We start from the raw sequence: 14,245 nt of genomic DNA on the forward strand, positions 1-14,245 counted from the left end.
TTTGACTTACTAAACTGCCCCTAAAAAAAAAAAATCTTACCTGTTTTCTTTGCCATTTTGAATGACCGAATGTCGATCTGTGGAGGCGCGCTCAGTGCACACGTAAGTGTTACGACGGGTCATTCCACTAGATGTCGAATTATTCTGTAGTGGAGAAAACTGTAGATTAGTGCAAAAAGGACCCAGAAAGGAAATTCATAAACGCACTCTCTCATGGTTCATATGAACTGACAGACTTCAACCTTTAACATTTACAACTTGCCAGGATCGTTTGGGGCATTTCATGGCAGAAAAACAATCTTTTCCTGTTTAAATTTTAATTACTTAGCCCAACAGCTTTCCCCCCCCCCCGACAACAGTAAAAAGGGAGTAGCTAAAGGACAGAATTTTTGGCAGGATCAACACTGTTTCAGTGAAGGCGAAAAATAAAAATATCCACTAACAAAGATCACAGCCCCAACACAAACTTACAATTATAAGTTTATGACATACAAAATGGTTTTAAAGTTTTACAAAGTAAGTAGTGTTTGTTTGATCATTTATATACTCACACTGGGAACAACTGAACTCTTCTTCCGATCAGGGATATCTGCTTTATTTGGGTTGTTTGCATTGCCAAGCATCGGGCTAGGAGGAGTGACTCCTCGCCCACTAACCGCACTACTACTTGATTTTCGGGATTGTACCTCTTCTTTCAGATCATTGTCTGTGGTGCTTGTCTGGCTTCGTTTTGGGTATGCTGTAACAGCAGGAACGGCAGGGCCAGCTAGAACAAAATGCAAAAAAAATTTTTTTTTTAATAAAAGAAGGTATAAGGGGGGTAAAAGTGAAATAAGTCTGTTCAAATGAGAGAATAGGACAAACTTTTGTGTAAGATACTATTATTAACATACACCCACTGGCTCAAAGCATGCCTGTCTGAGCATCTGCATGCAGTAGGCTGCTGGGGCAGCTGACAGTGCCACATACCCTGTCAGTCAATGTCCCAGCAGTACAGTATAAACCACCCATTACAGCACAGTTTTTATGTGCAGTACAGAAACCGATTGGTCCCCATTGGGGCTCACAAATGTCATGCAAATGTCCTTTCAAACCTTGAACTCCACCACAGCAATGTAAGAGTTAATTTTGGGGCCACTGCATATATATGCACAGACAAATCTAGATTGGCTTTAAAGCGTACCCGTCAGACCCAACAACAACAAAACATTTTTTTTTTTAATATATCACTCAGTACCTAACCCTGGCCATGTACATCTAATTTTCATGTGTCTAGCACCTTTATTTTTATTTTTTTTATTACCCTTATAATTTAGCTCACTAGTCCTAATTCCTCTTAAAGGGAGGGGGCGTGGCCTCACTGTGCAGGTCTCCGCCCCCTCCCTCAGTATGCTGTCTGCTCACATCTCCCCTAGCATTAGCAAAACTACAACTCCCAGCTTGTCCTCACTGACAGTAGCGGGACACAAGCTGACAGTGGGAGGATTTTTCCTCCAGCTGTGAGCTCTGCGCCCACAGCTGTCAATCAAGTAAATGTGTCCATGATATAGGTGATGATGCATGGACACAGCAGGACTAGTATGTGTCCAAGCAGGCAGGGGGGGGCAGTTGTTTGACTGGCTTTTTCAGTAGGAAATATTGAAAATTTTCTAATGAAAGCAATTGCAAAACCTGTTGGTTTTGTATGCTTTACAACATATCAAAAGTTTTTGTATCTGACAGAGCCCATTTAAGTTTTACAATTTCTGAAAGGCAATTTAGTAAGTTAAGCAACGCCTACTTACCATGATCACTGTACCGTCTCTGTTTCTGGCTGGAAGAGATGCTTCGCTGCACCTTATGGAGAGGGGACTGTCCAGTGCTATTGTTCAAATCACTGCTTGGCCTGACTTTAGCAAGTGACAAATTGCTGCTAGAACTGGAGTCACTGGCATCCAACTGTAGATAAAATACATGTTCTGAAGGTGAAACTTGGAGACATAATAGTCTTGTATTACAATGAAGAAAAAAAAAACACTGCTACTTGTATGTAAGCTTATTAAAACATGAACAATGTCTTGTTAACCACTTAAGGACGCAGGGCGTTAAGGTACACCCCATTCCTGAGTCCTTAAGGACTAAGGGCGTACCTGTATGTCCTGTGTCCCGCTAACAGGGTTTAAACCGTTCTCACAAGCGGAGAAGGGGTAAAACCCAGTGGGTCCCAGTTGCTACGGGAAGCCAGGACCCACGGCTAATGCCGAGCACCGCCGATTGGGCCGATGCCCGGCATTAACCCTTTAGGCCGGATGAAGTGGGTTAATCCCGCGAAACTACCGGTGTAGCCTCCGAGCGCTCCTAGAACACGCAGAGTTTACCCATGTCCCCGGACTCCACAGATTAATGACCGAAGCCTAGCGGTGAGTGCATTTTACTCTTCTCTATGTACGATTTGCGATACTCAGTTTTCGCTATATGCACCCCGCAGGTGGTCGCAGTACAAGGATACCTGGACGGCCATAAATGGAGGTATATGAGACTTTGATATTCCAGTCCAATTAGGAGCGGTATATTGTATTGACCCCCATGAGTGCCCCCTCTCGCTCTCTTGCTTAGTATTAAACCCTTTAGGCGCCACAATCAAAGTTGATCGCGGCGTCTAAACTGAAAGTGAAACTATCCCGGCAGCTCATATGTCCTAATCAGCAGTGATGTCTCAATCAGCTTACTGGACAACAGGAGGGTCCTCACCTGCCTCCTTGTCGTCCGATCGGCGATCTACTGCTCCATGGCTGGTAATCAGTAGATTGCATAGAATAAGCCTTTGCTTGTCGATGGCGTACACGTTAAAAAAAAACAAAATAGTGAATTTTTGGTCCCTTTATATTCCATAAAAATAATAAAAAGCGATCAAAAAGTCAGATAAAAACTACAGCCCACGGCGAAAAAAAAAAAAAGTTCTAGGGGTCAGAAGATGACAATTTTACACATACTAATTTTGGTGCATATAGCTATAATTTTTTTAAAGTAGTAAAATAAATAAAGCCCATCCCTGTAACCGTATGGACATACAGAATAAAGATAATGTGTCATTTTTACAAAAAAAGTTCACTGCGTTGTTTCACCGCAGATTATGTAATAAATTAAGTGATGTCATTACAAAGTACAATTGGTGACGCAAAAAATAAAACCCCTTATATGGGTCTGTAGGTGCAAAATTGAACACGTTATGATTTTTAGGAGATGAGGAAAAAACGAAAATGCTAAAATTTTGCTTGCAAAAAGATTGTTTTGAGTGAAGGGGTTAAAGAAATGTGTAATATGTATGAGGCACAAGTGTTAATACCTCAGATGATTTTCTTCCAAGTAACAAATATGTAGCTGTGATTTCATCATATTTCATCTTGCTAAGAGATTCTTGAATCTCTTCTCTTGAATAACCCATTCCAACCATTATATCTGGAAAAAAAAGGCACAGATTATAATTAACTCGATTATTAACAGGAATCTTAATGGATTATTTCTTCTTGTAAAATAACCAAACATAACCCTACAGATACCAACTACACGTAATGTACTGCAGAACCAGGCTGTGGTACTAAACAGTATCCAGCACTCTGCACTGCGTTTATGAATTAGCACCAGTCGCTTAAATATATTTTATGTGGCAGAACCCATCCTGCTAGTGAATCAGTAACTTAACCTATTGGTTACCAAGTTCTCCTTACAAGTAAAGACCTGTCATTAAAAATTAACTTGGGGCAGGATCACACGGGGCACCATCCACAGCGTATTTCATACTGCAGATGCACCAAAGGCAGTCACAGAAGGACTGCAGAGCAAGCTCCCGGATGCAGCTCGGTAGCTTTATGTGTCTGCTCATAGTGGCAGATTTCGACAGCAGGAAATCCGCCACTACGATCGAACACAGAGCTACACGGCCACAGACGCAAGCTCGCTTTGCAGTCGCACTGTGACTGCCGTTGGCGCATTTGCAGCGTGTAATACACTGCTGATGCTGCCCGAGTAACCCTGCTCTTAATGTGAATATCAAGAATACTGGTCTAGTGTTGAGCGCGAATAGTCGAAATGCTAATTCTTGACGCGAATATCCGCACTTTGCGTTTTTGCAAATATTTAGAATATAGTGATATATATTCGTAATGAAGAATATTCTTTTTGTAATGCTAATTTTTATGCAAATATTTATGCGAATATTGGTACTTCCAGACAGGACACTGATTCCTCCTTTCTTTTAGGTGAAAGATATAATTGCGAATGCGCACTATGCGAATTTCATTACAAATTTTTGCATGGGAAAAAAAAAAGTGAATTTCGCAAACCTAGGACTAATATTTGCCCATATATTCATGAAATATCGCAAATTCGAATATGGTCCCTGCCGCTCATCACTATACTGGTCAGGAGGAACCAGAGGCAGAGAAATTTTACTTTCTTTTCCTCTGTAACCAACAAACAGCAAATGCATATCAAATAAAGATGCCTTCAAAAGGTAAGCTAACCAAACATATTAGACAGCTTTTGGCTGTTCACTTGTTCATCCAACAGCTCGCTCCCCCAATTGTCAGATGCATGTATTCTTATGGAGGATTATCTACCTAGGCATTAGGCACATTAAAATATACATGCCTTCTATTTCTCAACGTTTTCCTTAAAAAGAGAAAAGCCGGACACCCATTCATGCACATTAGATTGCTGATGGTTGTCGCCAACAACTGCTGGTTCAGTCAACATTAGTCTAATCCAGTGTTTCCCAACCAGGGTGCCTGTTGCAAAACTACAACTCCCAGCATGCCAGGACAGACTTTGGCTGTCCGGGCATGCTGGGAGTTGTAGTTCTGCAACAGCTGGAGGGACCTTGGTTGGGAAATACTGGTCTAATCTAATGTGTTGGGCCAGCTCTGGCACATAACAATTACCTATTCGTTTCTGGTCTGCTATATCAAGCTCCGGCTCAACAAATGGTTTAAGTTCATCCTCTTCATGTCCCGCGTTAATCCATCTGTCCTTCATTATTTGCTTAATAGGAAAAGAAAACACAAAGATTATTTAGAGTAGGATACATAGCGATTTTCTCATCGTTAGGCAGGCATGTGTTTAAGATACAAAAGAAAACATCACAACACCTTTACTCTTAAGGCTGTACCCAAAAAACTCGAGGAAAGAAAATCATTAAGGCATAAGATCTTCAAAGGAGATTTGCTTTTACTTCCTCATTACTGTTTGCATTAGTTTTAATGCCTGCTACTCATTAAAGTTGTTCATTCCAAGAATAACCCTGCAGTGTAGAGTCCCCAGTGCTTAACCGTATACAGGGAAGTCGCTGACAAGCTTAATAAAGGAGAAGCCCGCTGTTCTTATTTACCAAACAGATTCTTTAGATGTGTTGAGCCAAGTTTTGGAAACTCCGATTTTCCTTTGATAATACAACCAAAAAGGTATGGTAGAAATGACACATTAACTTCTTATTTTAATCTTTTTCATTTTTCTCTTCTCCTTGTGAAAGCCATTTTTGCACTGTGATCTGTAGTTTTTAATGGTACAATTTTGTTTTTTAATTTTTTTTCTTGTCAATGTGAGCAATTCTTTCAAATTCAGCAATTCTGTCTTTTGTTTACCCATTCACCACAAGGTATTTGAAACCACTCCAGTCAATCCACTTCTTGAATGGGCACCGTCCGAATCCAACTTTTTATACGTTGTATATATTGGCAAAACCTTTAACATTTCTAATATAATCAATTTAAAAGGTGAATGATACAGAGCAGTCTGCAGGGATTGGAGAAGGGGGCCAGCACAGAAGACTCAGAAAGGAAGTAAATGCATGGTGAGTGTGGGGTGAGCTCAGTGCTTGCCTTTGACACACTCCTTCCTAAGCATTGGATACCAGAACGAGTGAGCAGAAGAACGGAGGGATTTGTGAGCTAAAATATAGAAACTAGACACATAAACATGTATGGAATCTGTATGACCCAGCGAGTAACATATATAAAGCATTTTTTTATGATCTCACAGGTGCAATTTAAATACAGCAATGAACAAAAGTGGATCCAACATAAAGGAGAAGTATTATTTTGAATACTTCTGGCTTCGGCTCAGAAACCACAGCGGCAGTTTTTCAAAAAATGGCAGAAAGATAACCTGTGTGAAAACCTAGCCTTAAGGAATTAAGTAATATTTACCTCTAGAGTGCCTCTTTTGGTTGGGTTTAGCACCAGGAAACGTTTAAGGAGGTTTTCACAGTCTGTTGACATGTAGAAGGGAATTCTGTATTTTCCCCGCAGCACTCTTTCCCTTAATTCCTAGGAAAGACCAGAGCACAATTAACACACTACACAACCTACAAAGATCTCTTTTTGCAGCACTTAAATTCTTCTTATGCTAGAACAGCATCATCACTGCCCTTGTGCTTTGTCAGAATTTGCAGTACAGCCACATTCAAGAAAATGCTGCAATTTCACAGAAGCAATAGCTTCAAAGAAAGTATTCTAAGGGTCCTGAACAAACCATTCAAATCAGATATTGATGTCATAAGGTTTTTGGGAAAATCAAATTTCATGTTATTTGCTTGCAGGTTCCACTAGCATAATACCAGCATTTATACATACAAAGGTTAAAAAACAGCGATCCCCAAATCAAAGTAAGTAGAATTCCTGCTGCAAGACAAGATGGAGAGATTATGTCTATGTGACACGTTTCAAGGCCCTTCAGACATGAGTACAATTGTAAAGACAGGTGATATATGTAAGGCATAAAACAGGAAGTGATATCACATTTTTAATAAATAAATAAAAATAAAACAAGACAAAATATGTAGAAAATCTCATTTATAATTTATTGGGAGATATTTTCTATAACTTCATTTTACCTTTCAAGCCAAAAGAGTATTCAATTTAAATATTCAAAGGGGCTATTTATTAGGCTTTAGAAACAGTTTGGACTTTTGTGTTCAAGAAAACATGTCTGAACATTGCCCAAACAATTTTGATTGCTATAATGTACAGTGGTGATGTGGCAGGACACTGTTGGAAAAATTTTATGCCGATTTTATGTCTGTTTACTCACATGGGAGTGCTCCATTTGAATAGTGCTCCCCACATACGTCAGACCCTAAAGGTGATATCCAAGTACAACAAAAAGGAGATTTTATGAGATTTGTTAAAATCTCTCATAGCCTTCAGTTCTGTCACAAAGCAGTAGGAGAAGCCAAGAGACAAGTCCGAAGGATCCTAGAAAGGAATCCCAGAGAAACACTCAAGAACCGGAATAGGCTATCCGGACAAGATTGAAGACATGGGTGGATGCTGTGTCCCCCAATGAAGGCTACAAGAAAGATTTTACAATGAGTACAAAAAAAAAAAAAAAAACCTTTTCTCGGTCACTCTTCATTGGGGGACACAGAGACTATGGGACGCACCAAAGAAAAACACCAGAAGAAGGGAGTCAGTTCGGAGACTGAACCCCAGTCATTGGTAAGACTCATGGACGAGACCCTGGGCTAAAAGGCAATCGAAGCCTGGAACTGAGCGTCCGGCAGTTTCCACTGTCCATAGAGATGGACTAGGATGCCAAGGAAGGGACCGTCCTTAGAAGAGACTCTAAACCAAAAGGCCACAGAGAGAGACAAAAAGGGGTTATGCAGAGACCCGATGGGCCGAACACCAAACTGGAAGGATGTAAGAAATCAACTCCAAGCACAGAACCAAACAGAGGGAGAGCTTCCTGAAACTTCTGGAAAAGAGAGACAGGAACAGTCTCCGGAGAGGCATAGTGCAGAAGATCTGAACCAAAAAGCTGTAGGCACCATAAAACACAGCGTGAGCACCAGGGGAGAAGAGCAGTCTCTGAGAGGACGCCACACAGGCTGAACAGCGGGAAGAAACCACAGCAATGCTGCAGCCTAAAAATGGCCCGACTGGAACAACCCGGTAGACAGACTTGCCATGGCCATGGAATGGCGACATGGAACTGGAGACTCTTCAGACACCGGGAGGTGCCCCAACTGTAGGGGGAGCGAAACCAACAACCGCGAAACGCTCCGGGAAACCTATTGCTATGTTGTGACAAGAAGAAGATTGGTACAGAGCGCCTACCCCACAATTGAATCGTGGAGAAGCCTGGGCAGGGGCACTACACGTGCCTGGGACCGCAATCATCACGAAGGCCTGAAGGACTAAGAGGACCAACCCAGAAAATAAGGTGCACCACAGCAGTCTAGGAGAGAGCCCAGAAAAAAGATTAATTGGTCTTGGATCTAGCGGTCGGAGCGAACCAGAGCACTCCCAGCAACGTCTCGTAAGAGCGAAAATAGAGGGAAAAGCAGAAGGTGACCCAGCTCAGACTCCCAGGCACTGGGAACAAGAAGGTTAATCCAAAAGATCGGAGTGGCAGTGTAGCGCCACGACACTGACAAAGGGAGGGATGATCACACCCTTCTCGGATATTGCACCAAGGGAGGAAGAGAGCAATTGCAGTCTGACTGTCGCTGAGCTTTACACAATTGCATACACCCCTCCTACAGAGGAAAATTCCCTAGCTGCATGGGCAGCAGTAGACAACCAGAAACAGGAGGAGAGCCAGGCTGCAATAGTGAGCAGTAAGCACACAAGAAGAGTCAGCGAAAAGCACTTCCAATCACTCCCAGCAACAAAAAAAATAAAAAAAAATAAAAAAATAAAGGCCAGCAAGGTACCCCACCATGTAGGGGGAAGTGAGAGATGGCTCAATCTTGGCAGAAGAAATGATCAGTGAAATAGTCCCCCTAGTGGAGGGGAAAACAAGAGGAGGTGGAGACGAAACTCAGGCACTGACTGTGCCAAGCTTCCTGATCCCAGTACCCCCTGTGGAAGGGAATAGTAACATATCAAAGCACTGGGTGGACGTAGCCCCCAGGGATCCTGCGAAAACACACGGAGGAGCCATTTGAATCCTGGAAACAGGAGCTAGGAGATACAAAGACATAACTATGAATGCAAATAAGAAGTACACTGGGGCAAAACCTTACACACAGGGGGACCCTGTGAAAAAAAAGAGAGGGGGCAGATGAATAAGGCAACAGAGCAGGTGCCTGAGCCACCTCATACATGAATCTAGGAAGATACCTGGAGAGCTGGGGGGCTGCAGAACAGGCAGTCGCCTCAGCAGGCCCCACACCCGAACAGGGTTGCTCAACTGCCACAGACCTGTGGAAACAATTACACAGGAAGGCCTGAGGTACACCCCACCGAAAAGGAGGGGAGGAAGGCTCTACATAAGCAGGGTGTCCAGAGCATATGTAGGGACACAGACATGGGTACCTCATGATAGTAACGGGGTACCAAGACTGCCACCATGAAGGGAACGACATATTCAAATGTCTGGAAGCATGGAAACAAGTCTCAGCACTCAACGGCGTGCCACAACCATGCCCTCAGAAGACTAACGTAACACTGTTAGAAAGGGGAAACAAGACTGCTGCTGCTGCAAGGTCCACAGAACCTGCAGGAAATGCCCACACCCCATCCCTTAATGGCGCTACACACCAGAACTGCAGACTAAACAGATGAAGGACAAATGAGGTGCAGGAAACATGCAGACAGTCTGAATAATTGGCATAGGGACCGTGGACACACCGATCCCATCCTCGGAATCACACACTGAAAGTGGCTTACCAGCCCTTACCCGTAATAGCAGCAGGCCTGTGGAGAGGGACCTAGGAAGTAGAGAACCCAGCGAACCACTACGTGATGCATTGTGAAAGGCCAATGGAGCAACATGGGGTCCCTCGCTCAGAGCTACACCTTGGCAGTGGGATACCTGAACTTTCGCCAAGGTGTGGGAAGTGTATGGTAGGTGACTTGACGTAGTAGTAGTAAACCACACAAAGAAAAAATTGAGTCACTTATCGTTTTATAAAGATTAATACATCATTTTTATTAACATGTAATAACATTAAAATAGGAAGATATACACCCAGGAGGAGGATGATAGTCAAACAAAGGTGTCAATCAGGTATCATACAAAAGTGCCTTAGTGCGTAGTATAAAACAAGGCTAGCATACAGCAAGAAAATAGAAGCAAATTAATGTAAACACAAGTATGGTGCAAATAGTGCAACAAGGCCATAATAAAAATCATACTTAGCCATACACCACCCCTTCGGTATATGATTTTTATTACGGCCTTGTTGCACTATTTGCACCATACTTGTGTTTACATTCATTTGCCGCTATTTTCTTGCTGTTTGCTAGCCTTGTTTTATACTATCCACTAAGGCACTATTGTATGATACCTGATTGACACCCTTGTTTGATTATCATCCCCCTCCTGGGTGTATATCTTCCTATTTTAATGTAATTACATGTTAATAAAAATTATGTATTAATCTTTATAAAATAAGTGACTCCATTTTTTCTTTGTGTGCATATTATATAGAGGAGATCGTTAACCCCTTAAGGACTGAGCCCTTTTTCACCTTAAGGACTCAGCCCTTTTTACAATTCTGACCACTGTCACTTTATGCATTAATAACTCTGGGATGCTTTTACCGATTATTCTGATTCCGAGATAGTTTTTTCGTGACATATTCTACTTTATGATAGTGGTAAATTTTCATCGTTACTTGCATCCTTTCTTGGTGAAAAATCCCAAAATTTCATGAAAATTTTGAAAAGTTTGCATTTTTCTATCTTTGAAACTCTCTGCTTGTAAGGAAAATGGATATTCCAAATAAATTATATATTGAGTCAAAGATTTTACCCCGGTTATGTGTGTATTTTTTGCGCAAGCCCTTTTTTTGCAAATTTTTTGGGCACGTTTTGGTAGTGCATGTCCTCCAGATGTGGCCGAATCAGGGTATCTTGGAGTGACATCTATAGTACACATGGATTTATTAACTGCGTACTTTTCCTTTACACCAAAAATTTTGCCGCAAGAGCTGTTTTTTTTTGCACAAATATAAGCCATCTTGGACTTAACGTAGCAAGATGCTCGAAATCATCTATTCTATTTTCCAAAGAGTGGATTTAGGAGATCACTATATTTACCCGCAATTTATGAAACTCATTGCGCTTGATTGATAAATTTAGCACTTCTGCGCATAATTTAGAATTCGGGAAAAGGGGTAAACTGCTTCTACCATACACAAATAATGATACATGTCCCCCAATATGTCTACTTTATATTTGCATCATAAAGTTAACATGTTTTTACTTTTGGAAGACATCAGAGGGCTTCAAATTTCAGCAGCAATTTTCCATAAAATTTTCAAAATCACAATTTTTGAGGGACCAGTTCAGTTATGAAGTGGATTCGAGGGGTCTTATTAGATATACCCCATAAATGACCCCATTATAAAAACTGCACCCCCCAAAGTATTCAAAATAACATTCAGAAAGTGTGTTAACCCTTTAGGTGTTTCACAGGAATAGCAGCAATGTAAAGGAGAAAATTCTAAATTTTCATTTTTTAAACTCGCATGTTCTTGTAGACCCAGTTTTTGAAAACACCCAAAATTTGTAACCCAATTTCTCTTGAGTAAGGAAATACCTCATATGTGGATGTCAAGTGCTCTATGGGTGCACTACAAGGCTCAGAAGGGAAGGAGCGACAATGGGATTTTGGAGAGAGTTTTTCTGAAATGGTTTTTGGGGGGCATGTCACATTTAGGAAGCCCCTATGGTGCCAGAACAGCAGAAAACCCCCCACATGGCATACTATTTTGGAAACTACAACCCCCAAGGAACGCAACAAGGGGTCCGCTGAGCCTTTACACCCCACAGGTGTTTGACAACTTTTCGTTAAAGTCGGATGTGTAAATGAAATTTATTTTTTCCACTAAAATGCAGGTTTTGCCCCAAATTTTACATTTTTACAAGGGGTTATAGGAGAAAATGCCCCCCAAAATTTGTAACCCCATCTCTTTTGCGTATGGAAATACTCCATGTGTGGACATCAAGTGCTCTGCTGGCGCACTACAATGCTCAGAAGAGAAGTAGTCACAATTGGCTTTTGGAAAGCAAATTTTGCTGAAATGGTTTTTGGGGGGCATGTCGCATTTAGGAAGCCTCTATGGTGCCAGAACAGCAAAAAAAAAACAAAAAAAAAAACATGTCAGACTATTTTGGAAACTACACCCCTCAAGGAACGTAACAAGGCGTACAGTGAGCATTAACACCCCACAGGTGTTTGACAAAGTTGGACGTGAAAATGAAAAATTAGATTTTTTTCACTAGAATGCTGATGTTACCCCAAATTTTTCATTTTCACAAGGGGTAATTGGAGAAAAAGGCTCCCAAAATTTGTAACCCCATTTCTTCTGAGTATGGAAATACCCCATATGTGGATGTAAAGTGCACTGCGGGCAAACTACAATGCTCAGAAGAGGAGGAGCGCCATTGAGCGTTTGGTGAGAGAATTTGGTTGGAATAGAAGTGGGAGGCCATGTGTGTTTACAAAGCCCCCCGTGGTGCCAGAACAGTGGACCCCCACACATGTGACCCCATTTTGGAAACTACACCCCTCACAGAATTTAAGAATTTTCACGGACCACTGTTCCAAAAATCAGACACCTGTGGGGTGTAAATGCTCACTTTACCCCTTATTACATTACGTGAGGGGTGTAGTTTCCAAAATGGGGTCACATGTGGGGGGGGTCCACTGTTCTGGCACTATGAGGGTTTTGTAAACACACATGGCCTTCAATTCCAGACACCTTCTCTTGCCAAAAGCCCAATGGCGCTCCTCTTCAGAGCATTGTAGTGCACCCGCAGAGCACTTTACATCCACATATGGGGTATGTTCTTACTCTGGAGAAATGGGGTTAAATATTTTTTTTTTTTTTTTTTGGGGGGGGGGGGCCTTTTTCCTATTCTCCCTCGTGAAAATGAAAAATGTAGGGTAACACCAGCATTTTAGTGAAATTATATATTTTTTTTAATTTTCAGACACCTGTGGGGTGTTAAGGCTCACTACACCCCTTGTTACATTTCGTGAGGGGTGTAGTTTCCAAAATGGAGTCACATGTGGGTATTTAAGAACTGCTGTAAAATCAGCCACCCCTGTGCAAATCACCAATTTAGACCTCAAATGTACATAGTGCGCTCTCACTTCTGAGCCTTGTTGTGCGCCCACAGAGCACTTTACACCCACATATGGGGTATTTCTGTACTCAGGACAAATTGTGTTACAAATTTTATTTATTTTTTTCCCCTTTTACTGCTTCTGAAAATTAAAAGTATGGTGCAACACCAGCATGTTAGTGTAAAATGTTATATTTTTTTTTACACTAACAGGCTGGTGTAGACCCCAACTTTACCTTTTCATAAGGGGTAAAAGGAGAAAAAGCCCCCCCAAATTTGTAACACAATTTCTCCCGAGTACGGCGATACCCCTTATGTGGCCCTAAACTGTTTCCTTGAAATACGACAGGGCACAGAAGTGAGAGAGCGCCATGCGCATTGGAGGACTAAATCCTTCAGCTGCAAAAATACATCTCCAAGCATGCACTGACCGACCATACATGCTGGGAGTTGTAGTTATTCAACAGCTGGAGGCACATTGGTTGCGAAACACAGAGTTTGTTACTTAACTCAGTGTTTCGCAACCAGTGTGCCTCCAGCTGTTGCAAAACTAGAACTCCCAGCATGTACAGTCTCTCAGTGCATGCTGGGAGTTGTATTTTTGCAACAGCTGGAGGCGCACTGGTTGCAAAACACTGAGTTAGGTAACAAACTCTTGCACAACCGTTGTGTCTCCAGCTGTTGCAATACTGCATCAATCAGCATGGATTGACAGCCGAAGGGCATGCTGAGAGTTGTAGTTTTGCAACAGCTGGAGGCACACTGCTACAACTCCCAGCATACCCTTTGGTAGTCTGTGCATGCTGGGAGTTGTAGTTATGCAACAGCTGGCTGCACACTTTTTCATAGAAAAAAAAGTGCCTCCAGCTGTTTCATAACTACAACCCCCAGCATGCACAGACTAGCAAAGGGCATTCTGGGAGTTGTAGTAGGAACTCCAGCAGTTGCAAAACTACAACCTCCAGCATGCCCATTGGCTTTTGCATGCCGAGAGTTGTTGCTAAGCAACTGCAGGAAGAGAAGAGGCCTTACCCTCCTGCTGTATCCTGCCCCGGGACACCGCCGCTGCTGCAGCCAATTCTGATGCTCCTGTTGCCGCCACCGCACTAGAGGGGACCCCCGCGGACCAGGGCAAGGTAGGAGACCCCCTCAGGCGCCGATCTTCGCTCCGATCACCGTCCCCAGCA

The 14,245-nt window shown here is 42.3% G+C and overlaps 1 protein-coding gene across 3 annotated transcripts in view; it reads right to left on the reverse strand.

Annotated features, from left to right (window-relative positions):
• The window catches only part of MARK3 (microtubule affinity regulating kinase 3), a 95,248-nt gene that overhangs the window by 20,440 nt on the left and 60,563 nt on the right, over positions 1-14,245 (reverse strand). For all 3 annotated transcript variants that reach the window (XM_056546939.1, XM_056546941.1, XM_056546940.1), the window contains exons 9-14: positions 6,183-6,302; positions 4,920-5,019; positions 3,326-3,438; positions 1,785-1,938; positions 552-766; positions 41-144 (exon numbers count right to left, since the gene is read on the reverse strand). In XM_056546939.1, the coding sequence (XP_056402914.1) occupies positions 41-144; positions 552-766; positions 1,785-1,938; positions 3,326-3,438; positions 4,920-5,019; positions 6,183-6,302 (806 nt within the window). The remainder of the gene's footprint in view (positions 1-40; positions 145-551; positions 767-1,784; positions 1,939-3,325; positions 3,439-4,919; positions 5,020-6,182; positions 6,303-14,245) is intronic.

Source organism: Hyla sarda, chromosome 11, assembly GCF_029499605.1.
Source record: "Hyla sarda isolate aHylSar1 chromosome 11, aHylSar1.hap1, whole genome shotgun sequence".
NCBI classification, from domain to species: Eukaryota; Metazoa; Chordata; class Amphibia; order Anura; family Hylidae; genus Hyla; species Hyla sarda.